Source organism: Mixophyes fleayi, chromosome 6 (genome assembly GCF_038048845.1).
Source record: "Mixophyes fleayi isolate aMixFle1 chromosome 6, aMixFle1.hap1, whole genome shotgun sequence".
Taxonomy (NCBI): Eukaryota; Metazoa; Chordata; class Amphibia; order Anura; family Limnodynastidae; genus Mixophyes; species Mixophyes fleayi.
Window position 1 is genome coordinate 201,814,157 of NC_134407.1, and position 21,383 is coordinate 201,835,539.

At 44.8% G+C, this 21,383-nt stretch overlaps 1 protein-coding gene across 1 annotated transcript in view; it reads left to right on the plus strand.

Moving 5' to 3' along the window:
- Positions 1 to 21,383, plus strand: part of RAB11FIP4 (RAB11 family interacting protein 4) — a 73,469-nt gene that overhangs the window by 23,028 nt on the left and 29,058 nt on the right. The window contains exons 2-3 of the mRNA XM_075178067.1: positions 983 to 1,070; positions 5,267 to 5,355. Coding sequence (XP_075034168.1) covers positions 983 to 1,070; positions 5,267 to 5,355 — 177 coding nt within the window. The remainder of the gene's footprint in view (positions 1 to 982; positions 1,071 to 5,266; positions 5,356 to 21,383) is intronic.

Consider the following 21,383-nt stretch of genomic DNA (forward strand, 5'->3'; position numbering starts at 1 on the left):
AGAGGCAGCTGTGTGAAGAAGCAATGAAGACTGGGTTAGTCTTGGGATAGTTCTTACGTTTATGCTGTATGAGCTTATTACTGAATGCTACACCATACCATTTGTCTCCTATATGCACACAATGCAATATTTAGATTTGAAATCACCCTATAAGGTTATGAAGTTAAGATTAATATTAAGATAAGATTAGAATTGAGGTTTGAAATGTTCCATCAATATTGAAAAATAGGGACATTTTCACAGTGAAATATTTAATCTTGAATATCAGGGACAATTTACAAGATGGTAAATTGGCTCTTACATATGTTGCAGTGTGTAAGATAATATATTCTACTAAAATGATAGATGCCTCTGCTCACAACGAACACACTGATCTGCAGACAGACGTATAAAACGGAACGTTAATAAGAGTGAATCCATTCTAATTTAGAACATCCCAGAACATTCCTTCTGATTGCAATACATTCAGTCCATTATAGAGATAAGAGGGCTCAGAGTAAATATTATAATCTGAGGCAAACAAAATGTTGGTCATTACTATGAAAAACTGGGCCACCAATCCAGTTGAGCATTATATTGCTTTGGGCACAAACTATAGTTCATGCAGCAATGTATGAGAGTTGGTTTTGCACATCCATTGGATCTTTTGTTCTCACTTATACCTCACCCCCGTGCAGAAATATGGATTTAGGGAATTTATTGCAATATGCGTCAGGCTACACATGAGCTGTATTTACAATCTCCAATTAGGATTTGGTTACCCCAGTAGTGTAGGGTAAGTCCAGCGTACATAGCTAGAGTCAGAGAGTAGCAGTTAGTGGTCCTCACCCGTGTTAATCATGTGCAGGAGGAAGGATTGGAGGTAACCACATTCTGTGCATAGTCAGATCTTGGAAATGGAAAGCTGCAGGATTGGCTGTTGTAATTACGTGGTCTGCATTTTCTTAGAATTGTATATTAAAATTCTATATTTTCCTTTTAGGTTGAAAAACTTGTTAAATATTTGGACCCCAATGAACTGGGCAGCATCAATTTTAAAGACTTCTGCCAGGGGGTACTTGCAATTAAAGGTAAGAAGCTAATTAATTTTTCCTCTATTAATTAGAGACTGTTTACAAAGGATAGGAACTTAAAAAATCCAGGAAAAATGTAGCTCTCTGCAGATATGTGATATGGCCATGGCACTGAGCAGGAAAAGTGACATAATTCATGCCAGCTGCACTGTCCATTTTATGGTATATACTTAAGGCTGGGGGAACTGCCAAGACTGCAATCTAATTCTGATCTCTCATGACTCAATAAAAGAAAACATGATACCAAAATAAAAGGACCAATCCAATGTTCATAATGTTCATAATGTGATTTGGTGTTTTATCTTACTGTACATCTCTCCCCACCATAAACTCTTGTAATATCTCAGTATTCCGCTCCCACCAACCTAGTCTTCTAATATATTGCTTTTCAAGACTGCTGTGTTCACCTCTCACTATTCAACATCCTTCTCATAAGGATTGGAGATGTACGGGGGAGAGGTTAGGGTAAGTTTGAATTGGATTCTGTAGCGGAGAGGGGGCCAGTAAAGAGAATGACAGAGAGTGGAGGCAGATGGGGAGTGACTCAGGAATATTATACTGACTAGCTGTAGAAAAGATATCAGAGACCTACAACCAGGCCCAGATTTATTTAAATGTTTACCTCCCTCCATCTCTCCCTTAATCACCGCAGTGCTCCATACTCTTCAAAATAAGATATAAATGTATTGATCATCACTTGAACTCACCTCTCACTTTCCTACATACTTCTCCTCATAACTTCATCCAAGACCTTTGCACCCACCTCCCACTGCCCCGAATCATTCTCCCCATTACTTCCGCAGAGACCTTTGTACTCAACGCCACCTAACACATATTTCTCTTCCCATAACTTTCTAAAAGCCCTCTGTGTTTATATCCCATCATCCCACATGTCTTTTCCTATAAAAGACTTCTGTATTTATCTTCCACCATACCACATGTCTTTTCCCAAAAGTTCTTCCATAATCTCACTATATGTTTTATCATCCCACATCCTTCTTCTCATTACCCTACATCTTTCTCCCCATAATTTCATCTGCAACATCTCCCATCAACTCACATATTTTCCCTATAAGTTCCTCCAATACTTCTGCACTCACCTATCAGCATTCTACATTCTTCTTATTATAATGTCCCCTCACTTCTGTATTGATCTCCCACCATCTTTTCCCCAATAACTTCCTCTGAAGCCTCTGTACTCACCTCCCACGTCCTATATTATCATCATCATTTATTTATATAGCGCCAACATATTCCGTACGCTTTACAATTGGGGACAAACACAGTAAACTAATAAACAAACTGGGTAAAACAGACAAAGAAATGAGAAGGCCCTGCTCGCAAGCTTACAATCTATGGTCTATAGCCTTCTCTCCATGACTGCCACTCTATTCACTTCTTAGCATTGTAAATCATTCTCCCAATAACTTCTTCGGAGACTTTTGTATTAATCTCCAACTAACTCAAAACTCTGTACTCACCTCTCACCATCCTTCCTCTAAAAAATTGTATTCATCTCCCACTAACCACCACCTTACTCCCCATAACTTCTTCTCAGACACTTGCACTTACCTCCCATTGTCCAATATTATTCTTCCCATAATTTCCTATATGACTTTTCTAGTCACATCTCAACAAGCCACATGATTCTGTACATTCTGTACTCACATTCTACCATCCTTTGTGCTTTCCCTACAATATTCTCCGCTCACTCTGCACTCACCTCTCACTAACCCACATCCTTCTTACAATAAATTCCTACAAAGACATCTGTACTGATCTCTGAACATCCCTCTCCCCATGAATTCCACAAAAAAAACTGTATTCATCTCCCACTAACCCACTCCCCATACCTTCCTCTGATACACCGGTAATCACCTCCTATTGTACTATATCCTTTTCCCCATAACTTCCTCCATGGCCTCTGTAGTCACATCTCACCATGCCACATCCTTCTTCCCATAACTTCCTCCACGGCCTCTGTAATCACATCTCACCATGCCACATCCTTCTTCCCATAACTTCTTCCATGGCCTCTGTAGTCACACTTCACCATGCCACATCCTTCTTCCCATAACTTCTTCCATGGCCTCTGTAGTCACATCTCACCATGCCACATCCTTCTTCCCATAACTTCTTCCATGGCCTCTGTAGTCACATCTCACCATGCCACATCCTTCTTCCCATAACTTCCTCCATGGCCTCTGTAGTCTCATCTCACCATGCCACATCCCTCTTCCCATAACTTCCTCCATGGCCTCTGCAGTCACATCTCACCATGCCACATCTTTCCTCCCGTAACTTCCTACAAGGCCTCTGTAGTCACATCTCACCATGCCACATCGTTCTTCCCATAACTTCCTCCATGGCCTCTGCAGACACATCTCACCATGCCACATCCTTCTTCCCATAAGTTCTTCCATGGCCTCTGTAATCACATCTCACCATGCCACATCCTTCTTCCCATAACTTTCTCCATGGCCTCTGTAGTCACATCTCACCATGCCACATCCTTCTTCCCATAACTTCCTCCATGGCCTCTGTGATCACATCTCTCCATGCCACATGCTTCTTCCCATAACTTCCTCCATGGCCTCTGTAATCACATCTCACCATGCCACATCCTTCTTCCCACAACTTCCTCCATGACCTTTGTAGTCACATCTCACCATGCCACATCCTTCTTCCCATAACTTTCTCCATGGCCTCTGTAGTCACATCTCACCATGCCACATCCTTCTTCCCATAACTTCCTCCATGGCCTCTGTAATCACATCTCACCATGCCACATCCTTCTTCCCACAACTTCCTCCATGGCCTCTGTAATCACATCTCACCATGCCACATCCTTCTTCCCACAACTTCCTCCATGACCTTTGTAGTCACATCTCACCATGCCACATCCTTCTTCCCATAACTTTCTCCATGGCCTCTGTAGTCACATCTCACCATGCCACATCCTTCTTCCCATAACTTCCTCCATGGCCTCTGTAATCACATCTCACCATGCCACATCCTTCTTCCCATAACTTCCTCCATGGCCTCTGTAGTCACATCTCACCATGCCACATCCTTCTTCCCATAACTTCCTCAGAGACCTCTATACTCACCTCCCACTGACCTACATTCCATTTGATGGACTGGGGAAAGTACTGAAGGAAAGATAAATTATATTAGGGAAGAGGTACACATGTATCATTCAAGATGATTTGACAGCTGGCTCCAAGCCACAGAAGTCACCAAAACAGCTTTGTTGATGGTGTTGCGCTGAGTGTTGTATTAATTCAAAAAATTCCAGGGGTCTGAGCATCACAGGAACTGAGGGGCCAGGCATAAGAAATCTGAATGCCTGTCAGCTGGGTTTGGGGGTGGTGTTTTTGTTTTATTTTGATTTTTAAAAAAGGTATGCTTGAACATGTACTTCCATGTTTAATCAATGTTTTCCCAATTATTGTAGATTCACATGTGAAAGATGCATTTAATGTTGACGATATGAGGAAATTCAAATTGTGAGAAATGTCTGAAATGTTCTTTGTGTGTATATAATATCTGTGTGTCTTAAATTTTTAAGAACCTGTTAAAGGGTTAATCGCACCTTACAAAACATAGTTTCATTTTATGCATTAATAAAAATGAGTGGATTCCATTAAGCTGCTGTAGAGCCTTGTAACTGATTTTGTATGTGTCACAATTAGTGGAGACAGATTGAGATGTATAGTCGTATAAAGCAGATAAAAAGATCGACAGTCTACAAAACTCTAAAAAAATTTTTTTTTTTAATAGTCCATAAAATATAAAGTTTGTTTTTCAGGTAAATATGCTTAATCTCTCTTTTTTAACTTGATGTTGGTCATGCCACAATTTTTTTATCTTTGACTATACAAATATAGAGCATACAATGTCGCCCTCTGGTGGTACTTTTTCAAAAATGCTGCCCATGACCCTTGTACTGATATATCAGTTTAAAGTTGCACAATACCCTTAGACAATCTGTGACTCTCTAATTTGTAGTACTACAAGTTCATAACATGCCTTGCAATCCTCACAGCAGCTGTAGAATGACAGGCTCCTTACCTTTGGTATACAGCATTAATATTAAGACCACTTCTTGTTGGCTGCCCTTGTAGGTCTCACCTACTGTTTAGTGAGTGACTCCCTGATTGAATGATGTAAGTTTCACTGTCTTGTTTCAGGATGTAACGAGCTGCTGAAAGGAGTCCTCGGGGTTAACAGCAAGAAGTCTCCTAATTACCAGGCCCAATATGTTGACTACTATTATCAGGTAAGTCAAAGTGAGGAAAGGGCAGTCATGAGTCTATCTCTTTAGTTGCAGTGGAGTCAAGGGAGGATATAGAAAAGTCACTTGAGACAAATAACTATCAGCTGCAGTACCAGGAATGAACACTAGGTGCCACCAACATACCGATATTGGTAGAGAGATTGCAGTTATTTTATACAGGCTCTATAGTCATAATACAGGACATCACCACAATGCAAGTGGTTTCATGTGATCAGACTTAGGGGTAAATTTATCAAGCTGTGGGTTTGAAAAAGTGGAGATGTGGCCTATAGCAACCAATCAGATTCTAGTTATCATTTATTAAGTACATTCTACAAAGTGACAGCTAGAATCTGATTGGATGCTAAAGGCAAAAACTCCACTTTTTCAAACCCACAATGTGATAAATATACCCCTTAGACTAAGGAATATTATAGCCTAGCTGCAGAAAAGATATCAGAGACCTGGCCCAGATTTATTTAAATGTTTACCTCCCACTATTTCTCCCTTAATCACCGCAATGCTCCATAGCCACAGCCTTCAAAATAAGAAATAAATGTATTGATCATTGTGTGAAAATAAACAATGGCAGTCTAGAAACTACATGACCTTTGCACAAATCCAGACTGTCCAGCAGATTTGGTCACATAGTTTTTCAGATTTACTAGGTTATAGTGACACTTACAGGGCCTGACCCAGAATTGGTTGCAAATTGGGCGTAATTTAAACTGAACAAAATCTGCATGTAAAAATAACATATTTACGCCCATATGATGAGCCATACACATCTAAAGATCTGTGCAGGTCGGCACCAGTACCGTATGAGCCCTGTTTACTCCTGACACATGTCAGGAGGCATCAGTAAAACATTTTTTAAAAAAACCTAATACAGCAGAAACAACTCCGCTCCTTGTGTACATGGAAAAAATGTTTTGCTTACACATGAGCACAAAAGCATAGTATAAATCCAAAAGACGAAGAAATCACCAATCAGCATCAGCAATCACAAACAGCCAATCACAAGGGATTCTCTAGTGTCATCATTATCCGCTACTTGCAAACTGATTTTACTCAAGATACATGATGCAAACGGGTGTATTACTGTGCATCAGTCCCACAATATTTAAACCAGTGATGGGCAACAGGTGGCACTCTGAGCCTTCTCCTGCAGCCCACAGCTCCCTCCTGCGTTATGGTCAGCTTAGTTTGTTATAGCTTGGAACACTAGTTTAAAAGGCCTGTTGATTGTGCTATTATAATTAGGTTTCTCTTTCTTTGGTTAAATGTATTGTTTTAACTCATTACTGAGATTAAGGGTAATGTGCAGCCCCTTAGAAGAATAGAAAGCCAGACAATGCGGCCCCCGGAGGGTAACAGGTTGTCCTTTACTGATCTAAACTGATTTACTGACAAGGTGAAAGGGAAACTTGCTGCTTTGAGCAGTAAGCAGTGTGTATATGTGAAGGTCTACAGAGGCGCATGGTTATGCCTATTTAAACAAGAGAAAGTGCGCCACATTATGTATGTACTTAGTGCTTCTAATCTACCATCTGAACCATGTTATATAGTGTGGGGAATATATAGTCATACATCTCATGTCTACAATATTCCATTGAATGTGAATGACAGGAATAGGTGGATTGTAATACTTACTTGGTGATTGCAGATGTGGTCTACAAGTCTAAACCTCATGGAATTACGTTTCAATTGTAAGGACTACAAGCACCCAGTATAGTCCAGGCTGTGTCACCATAAAGATAATTATAATGTATTCAGGTGGGAGGCCGGAGGGTACAGCTGAAGCAATTGTGTGTGGCCAACATCCCATATCATCATCATCATCTATTTATTTATATAGCACCACTAATTCCACAGCGCTGTACAGAGAACTCATTCACATCAGTCCCTGCCCCATTGGAGCTTACAATCTAACATACACACAGACCACGAGAGACTAACAGCAATTTAATAGCAGCCAATTAACCTACCAGTATGTTTTTGGAGAGTGGGAGGAAACCCGAGCACCCGAAGGAAACCCACGCAAACACGGGGAGAACATACAAACTCCACACAGATAAGGCCATGGTTGGGAATCAAACGCATGACCCCAGTGCTGTGAGGCAGAGGTGCTAACCACTAAGCCACTGTGCTGACACACACACACACACACACACACACACACACACACACACACACACACACACACACACACACACACACACACACACACACACACACACACACACACACACACACACACACACACACACACACACACACACCAGTATCAGTCAATTAGCCCATTATACCAGCATGTGTGGCCTTGAAACTGGTCAGATAATAGCCCATTAATCTATATACTATTGGACATTGTTGGCAATGGTGATTGGAGGATGGCCACTATCGGCCTGTGTGTGCAGTAATCTTCTGACCACACAGGTGACTCTGAAAGAGATCTTGGACAATATGGCCACTTCTGTGTGCAGCCAAATCAGGCTCTGATACTGTTGCTCGACACTCGGGCACCCAATGTGGGTGAAGTACTGTACACAAGGAATCTATTAGTACACGGTGGTTTTATGGGAGAATGTTCCTACATATGCGGTCCTTCTGGTGTATAGCTTGTCATTGGTCCTTCATCTGCAAGGATTATTATTATTATCACCATTTATTTATATAGCGCCACTAATTCCGCAGCGCTGCACAGAGAACTCACTCACATCAGTCCTTGCTCCATTGGAGCTTACAGTCTAAAGTCCCTAATATAGACACACATAGGGAGACAGACAGACAGACAGACACACACACACGACAAGGATGCCTCTCTATCACTAACAGGGGGATGGCATAGTATAGTATAGAACATATCTCTCCTCTCTTGTTTCAAACAGAACTGAACTTTCCACATTGGCCACCTTCCTCTTATACTGTATTACTATAAACTAGGGGGAATGGCTTTTATTACCTTCAAAGACCTTTACCATTCCACCCATCACATCATCCCACACCTTGTTCCTTACATCTTCATAGAAGTCTTTATTTCTCTCAACGCTGATTCATTTCTGCATTATTCACTCCCACTGCTCTCTCACCCTTTAAACCTTTCTCTGATCTCTCATTACCCTTGAACTCCACCTCCTGCATCAAACCTGTCTGAAGGAAAGGAAACCTACTTTCCACATCGCTACAACTATTGCAAATTATTACTGCACTTAACGAATTTTACCAACCCAGCGGTCTGTCATTAGGCTGCAAGCTTTACACAATACTTTCTATATGTAAGAAAATAATATTACATTGTGGTACTGTAGCTGTAACGTATAAACTACAATCCATTCAATGTGCCATTACCATTTATTTATATAGCGCCACTAATTCCTCAGCGCTGCACAGAGAGCTCACTCACATCTGTCCCTGCCCCATTGGAGGTTACAGTCTAAATTCCCCCCCACACACACAGACAGAGACACAGACTAGGGTCAATTTGATAGCAGCCAATTAACCTACCAGTATGTTTTTGGAGTATGGGAGGAAACCGGAGCAAACACGGGGAGAACATACAAACTCCACACAAATAAGGCCATGGTCTGGAATCGACCTCATGACCCCAGTGCTGTGAGGCAGAAGTGCTAACCACTGACCACCGTGCTGCACCGTACTATGCAGTAAGCAGTGTGTATATATGAGAAACAGGGGCTTGCTTATACCTGGAATATGTCTGTAGTCTGTGTTCTTCATTCTAGAGGGGATGTAGCCAATCACAACGCAGAGAGCGGTGTTACCCAACTAAGACAACACTAACTCTAAAGTAATTGACAATTTAAAAGGAGTGGGGGGTGGGTGTGGATGTGTGTGTTTAAACTGTAAGCCCCAATGCGGCAGGGGCTGATGTGAGTGAGTTCTCTGTACAGCGCTGCGGAATTAGTGGCGCTATATAAATAGATGGTAATAATAATAATAAGGTCTTAGGGAAAGGTTGAATATTGATTTCTCAATGGCCTGTACTATAAGTACTTTCAACGGCCCCAAAATTGATTATAATAGTTTGTAATCAATGTTACAGGTTTATACTCTCCCAACTACTGGAACCAATTAAAAATGAGTTAAACCTATGTCCCTTTGAGTTATTTGAACGTCTACTCTGTTTATGAGCAGTCTCAATGCTCAGGAGTAGGGAAGAATAGGAAATGTTGTGTGGGATGTCCAAGTCTGCAGTATTAAGACTTATGTGATCCAGTTGCAGATAAGTGATGGATGATATCCATGACGGCACTCTGACGTATAGTCCAGGTAGAGTTCTCCCAACGTGTTGATCCTACGGGAATTGTTGTCTCTGCAGCACTCTCCAGAAGCGTTGGTTTTGTAACATTGTCTCTGCAGCTTGGTGGTCCAAATGTCCCTATCATAGTCTATCTGTACTATGCGCTATAACCTCTTCTGCTCTCTAGTGACCAGCACCAAGTCCCTTGCTGTCACTCTGCACATTATACAGGCCATGTGAGAGCCTCCCTGACTCTGATTGGTGGCTCATTCAAGCTATCATCATCATCAACATTTATTTATACAGCGCCAGCATTTCTGTAGAACTTTATGATTGAGAATAAACACAGTAATACCACAATACAGGGTAATACAGCCAGATCGAGAGGAAGAGGGCCCAGCTCGCAAGCTAACAATCTATGGGACAATTGGAGGTTGCTACACAAGGGTAAGTACTACACACTACACATTGATCCAGCCAGATTGCAAAGGGAAAAAGTTTGTAGTGGACTATATGATCAAGTCACACAGCAATATTGGTCAAAGGGCTGTTGTCTTGTGTTAACTGTGTAAAGGGTGGTAAGAGAAATAGAGGGTTGAGGAATTTTATAAGCTAGCCTGAAGAGATGGGTTTTCAGAGAACGCTTGACAGTTTAAAGACCAGGGGGTAAATGTATCAAGCTGAGAGTTTTCCGGCGGGTTTGAAAAGTGGAGATGTTGCCTATAGCAACCAATCAGATTCTAGATATCATTTTGTAGGATGTACTAAATAAATGATAGCTAGAATCTGGTTTTTCAAACCCGCCGGAAAACTCTCAGCTTGATACATTTACACCCAGAGGAAATTCTTATTGTGCGAGGGAGAGAATTGCATAAAGCGGGTGTAGCCCCAAAAAAGTCATGTAACTGGGAATAGGAGCAGATAATGAGTGTGGATGAGAGAGGCAGATCTTCTGCAGAACGGAGGTGTCGAGTTAGGAGATATTTTGAAACAAGTGAACATACAGTATGTTGGTGCAGGTTTGTTGATGGCCACAGCAGTGGACAAACAATGTAGCAAAATAAATTATAGGGGTGATTCAGGGAAGATCAGTAAAGAGGGAATTACAATAGTCGATATGGGAGATGATGAGAGTATGAATTAAAGTTTTCGCAGTGTCTTGTGTAAGATATGTGCGTATTCTGGAAATATTTTTTAGATGTATGTAACATGACTTAGATATAGATTGGATGTGGGGAACAAAAGATAGGCCTGAATCAAGGATCACACCTAGGCAGCAAGCTTATGGGGTGGGATTTATGGTCAACAGAAATAGACATGTCAGGTAGGTAACTTCTGTTGGCTGGTAGGAATATTATTAACTCAGTTTTTGAAAGATTGAGTTTGAGTTGGTGAGAGGACACCCAACATGAAATGACAGAAAGACAGTCAGTAACTTTGGACAACACAGATGATGAGAGATCAGGAGAGGATAGATAGATTTGTCTATCATCCGCCTAGAGATGATACTGTAATGCAAAGGAGCTTATTAGTTTTGCAAGTGAAGTGCTGTAGATAGAGAATAGCAGAGGACCTAGGACTATCCTTGGAAGTGGAGCAGAGGTGGATCCAGAGCAACGAACACTGAAAGAGCGATTACATAGGTAGGATGAGAACCAGGATAGAATAAGCCATTCACCTTGATCAGAATTATTAGATTGTGCAGTACTCCCACTACTCTGATTGGTGGATGGCGCTGGCCATTCATCAGTCAGTGTGCTACTGGGGCAGGGACTGATGTGAGTGAGTTCTCTGTATAGCGCTGCGGAATTAGTATGAATAATAGATGATGATGATGATGACACTGTTATAATAACCAGTATGTGTGCAGCCACACACTGCGCTGTTTAAAATGCAATGGTAGAGGCCCAGCAGTGTGCAGCCGCAGGCAGGCAATCAGCCTAAAAACATTCTAATTGAACTGGCCCAGAGGGCAGATGCCAACTTGCCCCAAGTCCAGCCCACCCATGCTCCAATGGTTAGCTGTTGTCACGCTCCTAAATCGTGTCAGGCTCAGAGGCCTTTTTCTGACTGGCTATCAGCATAGTGTGTGTTAGGGAATTTAGACTGTTAGCTCCAATGGGGCTGATGTGAATGACAAAACATTCTTTGTACAGCGCTGAGGAATTGGTGGTGCTATATAAATAAATGATGATAGGAGTGGTGGGAGACTCACTCTTATCATGGGGGAGGGGTTCGTGTATACAGCTTGCAATCCCTTTGCTATGTGTCCGACAAGCTTATTAACACTCCGAATACCTGACAACGTGAAGCACTTCTACATAGAGACATAGTTACATAACTGTGTTAATATATAACAGTAATTTACAATATGATCTAGGGTTTCAATACTCAAACAAAGATTTAAATTGCTATACCCCATATCTACAATATGAACCACTAGTACTAGTATTATGTACAGAGCGCAATAACATACTATAAACCACAACAAACATTAAAACACAATACCATAGTTATCCTTGTGTCTGTTACGTTTTCCTAGCTCTGACCTGTGATCTTTGGTGTAAGTCAGGGTATAGCTTGTGGGATCTCCTCCCCATCCCCCTACCTCTGCATACCTCCTTGTCTACTCTATATTCTGCAGAGACCTTTCCCTGTATCTGGGAAACACAGAGTCTTCCAGAAATGGCCCAGATTTTATAGGTACATAACAGACGGCTCAGTTTTCCTTTTATTCAGATTTGTAATTGCTGTTGAGCAGTTACATGCTGGAGGGATGTCTTTCTGTTCACTTGTAATGTTTTCCCCTCCCTAGCACTCCGCCTGTTACACTGGATTATACAGCTCACTTTATTTTGTATAGAATATCTTTAGATATGCAGATGAGGTCCAGGTGAGGTGCAGGACCACCCACCTGGTCCATTTGTGATTCTGACCCTCCCTGGTTAATATAAAGAAGAAGAAAAAAAGAGCATCTACAGGCTAATATAACAAATGTAGACACACGGCTTTATTAGGGCAGTGAACTACATTTTCATCGTAAATTACAGGCGTGGATGGAAACATTGACCTAATAATGTTTTGAATTTGTCGTGGAATCATTTATCTTTGTACCTCCTTGGTCAATCAGGTTTTATCTTCTCATTAAAAGACTAATACAGACAACTACACCTTAGTAGGGCAGCATTTATTTCTTATATGAAAAGGGACATTTTGAAGGCTTAGTGGGCAGCAGGTTGGCTTAGTGGTTAGCACTTCTGCCTCACAGCACTGGGGTCATGAGTTCAATTCCCGACCATGACATTATCTGTGTGGAGTTTGTATGTTCTCCCCGTGTTCGCGTAGGTTTCCTCTGGGTACTCTGGTTTCCTCCCACACTCCAAAAATATTCTAGCAGGTTAATTGGTGTAAGCCCCAATGGGGCAGGGCCCGATGTGAGAGAGTTCTCTGTACAGCGCTGCGGAATTAGTGGCGCTATATAAATAGTTGCTGCTGATAGTAAATTTAGACAACCGTCAATTTAAGATTTTGTCCGACCCACCACTGTGAGCGGACATAAAGGATGAGGATGAGGGCGCGATTAGGATGAGGAGAAAAATGAGGCTAATTAGCCCAGAACTGTGAAAGCCCCTCACTGTTAGGATCAGACAAGATAGAGGCTGACTTCCAAATGTACGAAGCAGGGCCTAATTTCTAATATTGTGTATGAATGAAGACTATGTCAGAACCCATCAACTCTCAGCGTCCTATAACTCCACAATTACATATATTGGATTTTCCACTCACAAGCGAGGAAACTAGATCCCTGTTGGCGATGGAGAATTCCGCCTAACAAAGCTGACACTAATGAATAGGCAATTAAGCCTTCCAAACCAATAAAGAGATGATTTGATTTCCAGTCTCTGCAAGCAATCAGCATGGTTTCATTTCCAGACTAGTTTCTATGTAAAGAGGGCTGAGTCTGGTTTATATCTGTCCCTAGTGTAAGGATTCTACACTTACCCATTATCTCAGAATAGACAAACATCCAGAAACTAACTGGGAATGCAGCTATCAGTAACGAAAAGTAAATATATACAAGGAGAGGCAGGCTGCATACAGACATACCAGGAAGAATCTCATCCTATATGAAAAACATTCTCCTTTTAATCTTTAATAATTACATCCAGAATACACAAGAATTAAAAAAAAAACCCTTCAATGCAATTCATTTGCATTTTGAAGTTATAGACAATGAATAGAGTTTGGATGGCGGTTAGTTCACAGAGGCGTTAATGCGGTAGGGCTGGAAACAAGGCAAATTCTGTAATAAAATTTTGCAGTTTAATGCAGAATAAGGGGCCTGATTCATTAAGGATCTTAACTTAAGAAACTTCATATTTCAGTCTCCTGGACAAAACCATGTTACAATGCAAGGGGTGCAAATTGGTATTCTGTTTTGCACATAAGTTAATTACTGACTGTTTTTTCATGTAGCACACAAATAGCTTATTTGTACACTGAAATTTAAAGTTTATATCTGTGTGCTACATGAAAAAACAGTCAGTATTTAACTTATGTGCAAAACAGAATACCAATTTGCACCCCTTGCATTGTAACATGGTTTTGTCCAGGAGACTGAAATAAGAAGTTTCTTAAGTTAAGATCCATAATAAATCAGGCCCAAGGTGAGTATTTCATGGAACAGTTTTGAAAGTTTCACTCCTCTTAATCTCATACTTGCCAAGTTTGGAGATCACCCCTCCGGGAGATCTCCAAAGCTGTCGTGTCCTGGGGGCATAACCACGCGAATAACGTCATCCTGGCCCCGTCCCCTCTGTCAAACTATACCAATTTAGGTCTATTACAGAAGGGGGTGGGGCCAGGATGACAATTAGCCCCCCCCCCCCCCCCACTTCACTAAAGAAATGGACAGAAATGCAGGAGGTTGCCCTGTTCTCCTGGGAGAACTCTCAAAAATTCAGGAGTTTCCCGGACATTCCGGGAGAGTAGGTAACTATGCTTTATCCACTGCTGTAACCTATTTACTATATAATGAACTGACTGCTCACACCTAGTACACTCAATTAAGACCGCCCATGTGACTATTAGGGTCTAACTACACGCAGAGAAAAAACAACAACATAGAAGTGTGATATTAAGACTTTCCATGTGGGAAAGGGGAGGGAAAAGATCAAGGGCAGACATTAGGGCTCACCTCCCCGTGGCTCAAATGATTTGCGGGAGAAAAGAACAGGGAGCAGAGCTAGGATGATGCCATTCGATGCGAGTTGTGTCATTAGCCCCGCCCCTTCCCACTTCACAAAAGAAGTGGGCAGATGCAGGAGGTAGCACTACTCTCCCGGTAGTCTACAAATTTGGGAGTCTCCCTTAGTAGACAACCATGATTTATTATTAGATTTTCTATTGCAGCTTACTGCAGTGAGAGACAATCTACTATGGCTGCAATTTAACATGAAAATATTGTCAGAGCAGCTGAGTGATATTGTTTGGCAGCAGTAGGAGGGCACTTTCCGCTTCGCCAGCCATTCCTGGATGCATCTACGCCTACGTCATCTGGCTTGTCTACAGGCAAACCGAGGGGGTTTTCTAGTGCCTGGAAACCCCCATCCAAGCCTGGGGCACTGTATAATTGAAGTGGCTGGACCCTGCCCCTGCTTCACACGGCTCTGCTTGAAAAGGGAGAGCTGTGTGCACCTAACAGTAGTACACGCAGCATTGTCCATGTATATTATGGGGATAGGAAGCGTTGGAGAGCAGCCAAGCACTGTCTAAAATGATAGCCACGCCACCATGTATGCTGGTCACGCCCACTGGCGGCATGGTGTGGAACCCCACCTCTACAAATCCTGCGTTTGCCCCTGTTGTCGGTTCACACAAGAGCAGTGGAACTCATGACCCCAGTGCTGTAAGGCAGAAGTGCTAACCACTACGTCACCGTGCTACTCCATTCAGTAGAAGTGGTACTGTGCAGTTGTACATACATAAAAGCAACACATTTACATCCAGCATATTATTATTATTTTCATTTATTTATAAGGCCCCACAAAGTTTCCACAGTGTCATACACAATACAAACAATAGGCCATACAGGGTGAACAGTACAGAAATATTAAATTAAACATGTAATACAATGACTTCAGAGGCTCCAGGTAAAGTAATTATAGTGAAGTTGGAGCAGAAAAGTAGGTAGAGAGACAGGAGGTAAGAGGGCCCTGCTCATAAGAGCTTCCACCCTAAAGGGTGGGCAACCAGACGGCTGGCACAAAGGGAGTCAGAAGAGGGGAACGAGCGCAGGAGGAGAGAGGTGATGAGAGCGAGCATGGAGAGAGGAGCGAGGAGATGATAGCGAGCATAGAGAGAGGAGCGAGGTGATGAGAGCAAGCATGGAGAGAGAAGGGAGGAGATGAGAGCGAGCATGGAGAGAGGAGCGAGGAGATGAGAGCGAGCATGGAGAGAGGAGCGAGGTGATGAGAGCGAGCATGGAGAGAGGAGCGAGGAGATGAGAGCGAGCATGGAGAGAGGAGCGAGGAGATGAGAGCGAGCATGGAGAGAGGAGCGAGGTGATGAGAGCGAGCATGAAGAGAGGAGCGAGGTGATGAGAGCGAGCATGGAGAGAGAAGCGAGGAGATGAGAGCGAGCATAGAGAGAGGAGCGAGGTGATGTGAGCGAGCATAGAGAGAGGAGCGAGGTGATGAGAGCGAGCATGGAGAGAGAAGCGAGGAGATGAGAGCGAGCATGGAGAGAGAAGCGAGGAGATGAAAGCGAGCATGGAGAGAGGAGCGAGGTGATGTGAGAGCGAGCATGGAGAGAGGAGATGAGAGCGAGCATGGAGAGAGGAGATGAGAGCGAGCATGGAGAGAGGAGTGAGGAGATGAGAGTGAGCATGGAGAGAGGAGCGAAGTGATGAGAGCGAGCATGGAGAGAGAAGCGAGGAGATGAGAGCGAGCATGGAGAGAGAAGCGAGGAGATGAGAGCGAGCATGGAGAGAGGAGCGAGGTGATGAGAGCGAGCATGGAGAGAGGAGATGAGAGCAAGCATGGAGAGAGGAGCGAGGTGATGAGAGCGAGCATGGAGAGACGAGCCAGATGATGAGAGCGAGCATGGAGAGAGGAGCGAGGAGATGACAGCGAGCATGGAGAGAGGAGCGAGGAGATGACAGCGAGCATGGAGAGAGGAGCGAGGAGATGACAGCGAGCATGGAGAGAGGAGCGAGGAGATGACAGCGAGCATGGAGAGAGGAGCGAGGAGATGACAGCGAGCATGGAGAGAGGAGCGAGGAGCTGTGAGCGAGCATGGAGAGAGGAGCGAGGTGATGAGAGCGAGCATGGAGAGAGGAGCGAGGTGATGAGAGCGAGCATGGAGAGAGGAGCGAGGAGATGAGAGCGAGCATGGAGAGAGGAGCGAGGAGATGAGAGCGAGCATGGAGAGAGGAGCGAGGAGATGACAGCGAGCATGGAGAGAGGAGATGAGAGCGAGCATGGAGAGAGGAGCGAGGAGATGAGAGCGAGCATGGAGAGAGGAGCGAGGAGATGAGAGCGAGCATGGAGAGAGGAGCGTGGTGATGAGAGCGAGCATGGAGAGAGGAGATGAGAGCGAGCATGGAGAGAGGAGATGAGAGCGAGCATGGAGAGAGGAGATGAGAGCGAGCATGGAGAGAGGAGTGAGGAGATGAGAGTGAGCATGGAGAGAGGAGCGAAGTGATGAGAGCGAGCATGGAGAGAGAAGTGAGGAGATGAGAGCGAGCATGGAGAGAGAAGCGAGGAGATGAGAGCGAGCATGGAGAGAGGAGCGAGGTGATGAGAGCGAGCATGGAGAGAGGAGATGAGAGCAAGCATGGAGAGAGGAGCGAGGTGATGAGAGCGAGCATGGAGAGACGAGCCAGGTGATGAGAGCGAGCATGGAGAGAGGAGCGAGGAGATGAGAGCGAGCATGGAGAGAGGAGCGAGGAGATGACAGCGAGCATGGAGAGAGGAGCGAGGAGATGACAGCGAGCATGGAGAGAGGAGCGAGGAGATGACAGCGAGCATGGAGAGAGGAGCGAGGAGCTGTGAGCGAGCATGGAGAGAGGAGCGAGGTGATGAGAGCGAGCATGGAGAGAGGAGCGAGGAGATGAGAGCGAGCATGGAGAGAGGAGCGAGGAGATGAGAGCGAGCATGGAGAGAGGAGCGAGGAGATGACAGCGAGCATGGAGAGAGGAGATGAGAGCGAGCATGGAGAGAGGAGCGAGGAGATGAGAGCGAGCATGGAGAGAGGAGCGAGGAGATGAGAGCGAGCATGGAGAGAGGAGCGTGGTGATGAGAGCGAGCATGGAGAGAGGAGATGAGAGCGAGCATGGAGAGAGGAGATGAGAGCGAGCATGGAGAGAGGAGTGAGGAGATGAGAGTGAGCATGGAGAGAGGAGCGAAGTGATGAGAGCGAGCATGGAGAGACGAGCCAGGTGATGAGAGCGAGCATGGAGAGAGGAGCGAGGAGATGACAGCGAGCATGGAGAGAGGAGCGAGGAGATGACAGCGAGCATGGAGAGAGGAGCGAGGAGCTGTGAGCGAGCATGGAGAGAGGAGCGAGGTGATGAGAGCGAGCATGGAGAGAGGAGCGAGGTGATGAGAGCGAGCATGGAGAGAGGAGCGAGGAGATGAGAGCGAGCATGGAGAGAGGAGCGAGGAGATGACAGCGAGCATGGAGAGAGGAGATGAGAGCGAGCATGGAGAGAGGAGCGAGGAGATGAGAGCGAGCATGGAGAGAGGAGCGAGGAGATGAGAGCGAGCATGGAGAGAGGAGCGTGGTGATGAGAGCGAGCATGGAGAGAGGAGATGAGAGCGAGCATGGAGAGAGGAGATGAGAGCGAGCATGGAGAGAGGAGTGAGGAGATGAGAGTGAGCATGGAGAGAGGAGCGAAGTGATGAGAGCGAGCATGGAGAAAGGAGCAAGGAGATGAGAGTGAGCATGGAGAGAGGAGCGAGGAGATGAGAGTGAGCATGGAGAGAGGAGCGAGGAGATGAGAGCGAGCATGGAGAGAGGAGATGAGAGCGAGCATGGAGAGAGGAGCGAGGAGATGAGAGCGAGCATGGAGAGAGGAGCCAGGTGATGAGAGCGAGCATGGAGAGAGGAGCGAGGAGATGAGAGCGAGCATGGAGAGAGGAGCGAGGAGATGAGAGCGAGCATGGAGAGAGGAGCGAGGAGATGAGAGCGAGCATGGAGAGAGGAGCGAGGAGATGAGAGCGAGCATGGAGAGAGGAGCGAGGAGATGAGAGCGAGCATGGAGAGAGGAGCGAGGAGATGAGAGCGAGCATGGAGAGAGGAGCGAGGAGATGAGAGCGAGCATGGAGAGAGGAGCGAGGAGATGAGAGCGAGCATGGAGAGAGGAGCGAGGAGATGAGAGCGAGCATGGAGAGAGGAGCGAGGAGATGAGAGCGAGCATGGAGAGAGGAGCGAGGAGATGAGAGCGAGCATGGAGAGAGGAGCGAGGAGATGAGAGCGAGCATGGAGAGAGGAGCGAGGAGATGAGAGCGAGCATGGAGAGAGGAGCGAGGAGATGAGAGCGAGCATGGAGAGAGGAGCGAGGAGATGAGAGTGAGCATGGAGAGAGGAGCGAGGAGATGAGAGCGAGCATGGAGAGAGGAGATGAGAGCGAGCATGGAGAGAGGAGCGAGGAGATGAGAGCGAGCATGGAGAAAGGGAGCGAGGAGATGAGAGCGAGCATGGAGAAAGGGAGCGAGGAGATGAGAGCGAGCATGGAGAGAGGAGATGAGAGCGAGCATGGAGAGAGGAGATGAGCGCGAGCATGGAGAGAGGAGATGAGAGCGAGCATGGAGAGAGGAGCGAGGAGATGAGAGCGAGCATGGAGAGAGGAGATGAGAGCGAGCATGGAGAGAGGAGATGAGAGCGAGCATGGAGAGAGGAGATGAGAGCGAGCATGGAGAGAGGAGATGAGAGCGAGCATGGAGAGAGGAGCGAGGAGATGAGAGCGAGCATGGAGAGAGGAGATGAGAGCGAGCATGGAGAGAGGAGATGAGAGTGAGCATGGAGAGAGGGTTAAGTGGAAGACTGGTATGCTTTGAGGAACAGGTGAGTTTTGAATGTCCGTTTGAAGGAGAACAAGTTAGGGGACAAATGGATGGAGCGTGGGAGGTCATTTCAGTGCCGGGGGCAGCTCGGGAGAAGCCTTACATTCTGGAGCGGAATATGCATACGGAAGAAGAGAACAGGCATTGCGCAGTTTGTCTGTGTATTCAGAATAAGAACAATTACGTAGAATTACACCCAGGATGTAGAACAAGAGATATGTTACTTGTACCGTTAGCTATTTAGAATCACCACAAACATTGAGATTTGCATAAAGAACAAGAGTGTAGTACTGTACTACAGAAGGAGAAGTGTAATTAACATGTACCCACACATCCAGAATCAACACGTACATTGAATACTGCATAGGAAAAAAATATGTGGTACTGTGTGCATATATAGAGGATAACACATACTGATCATTACATCAAGCAGGAAAGAAGATCACTAGCACTTCATATAATTGCCCGCGTATACGGAAAAATAACTGATATATAGGTTGGACAAACTTTTTAATGTGACAAGATAAGTGATACTGTGCCGTTACCTATACATACAAATAATCAGCACATATCCGGTGTATTCTACAGACTGATGTGAGTTCTCTGTACAGCGCCACAGAATGAGTGGTGATATATAAATAGTAGAGATGCTCAGGCTCGGTTCTCTGAAAACCGAACCCATCCGAACTTAGAGGATCCGAGTAGGCTCACGAGCCGGCTCGATACTTTTGCGCGTCCTCGGATCTCAGAGCCAAAACGTCAATGTTGCATTGACGGATGTCGCGGCTTTTGGATTCCATAAGTACCTCCCTCCCCAGGAGATCCAGTGCCATTGCTCACACAGAAACAGGGGTAGCAGTGTTCTTGTCATTCTCCCTTCTCCAGTAACATTGCTCAGTGCCTTTGCTCACACAAAAACAGGGGTAGCGGTGTTCTTGTCACTCTCCAGTCTCCAGTGCCATTGCTCAGAGCCATTACTCACACAGAAACAGGGGTAGCAGTGTTCTTGTGACTCTCCAGTCTCCAGTGACATTGCTCAGTGCCATTACTCACACAGAAGCAGGAGGGCTAGCAGTGTTCTTGTCACTCTCCAGTGTTATTGCTAGTGCCATTGCTCACACAGAAGCAGGAGGGGTAGCAGCGTTCTTGTCACTCTCCAGCCTCCAGTGACATTGCTCAGTGCCATTACTCACACAGAAACAGGGGTAGCAGTGTTCTTGTCACTCTCCAGTCTCCAGTGCCATTGCTAGTGCCATTGTTCACACAGAAGCAGGAGGGCTAGCAGTGTTCTTGTCACTCTCCAGCCTCCAGTGACATTGCTCAGTGCCATTACTCACACAGAAACAGGGGTAGCAGTGTTCTTGTCACTCTCCATTCCCCAGTAACATTGTTCAGTGACATTGCTCACACAGAAACAGAGTGTTCTTGTCACTTGACAAAAATTGACTGGAAATTAATGATATTGATGTTAATAATAATGTAGGAACAAAAAAAGAGCCAAATTATGTGATTTTAGCAAAAAAAATAGAGATCCAAATCCAAAACACATGAGGGCGGTTTTGTTAAAACCAAAAACAAAACACAGAGGTCAGTGAACAATTCTAATAAATAGCTGATTATAATGATGATGATGAACTCATCAATAAAAACAAAACATGACTTACTATACAGAGCTACTGTCAGCGCTAAAGTGCATCTATCAT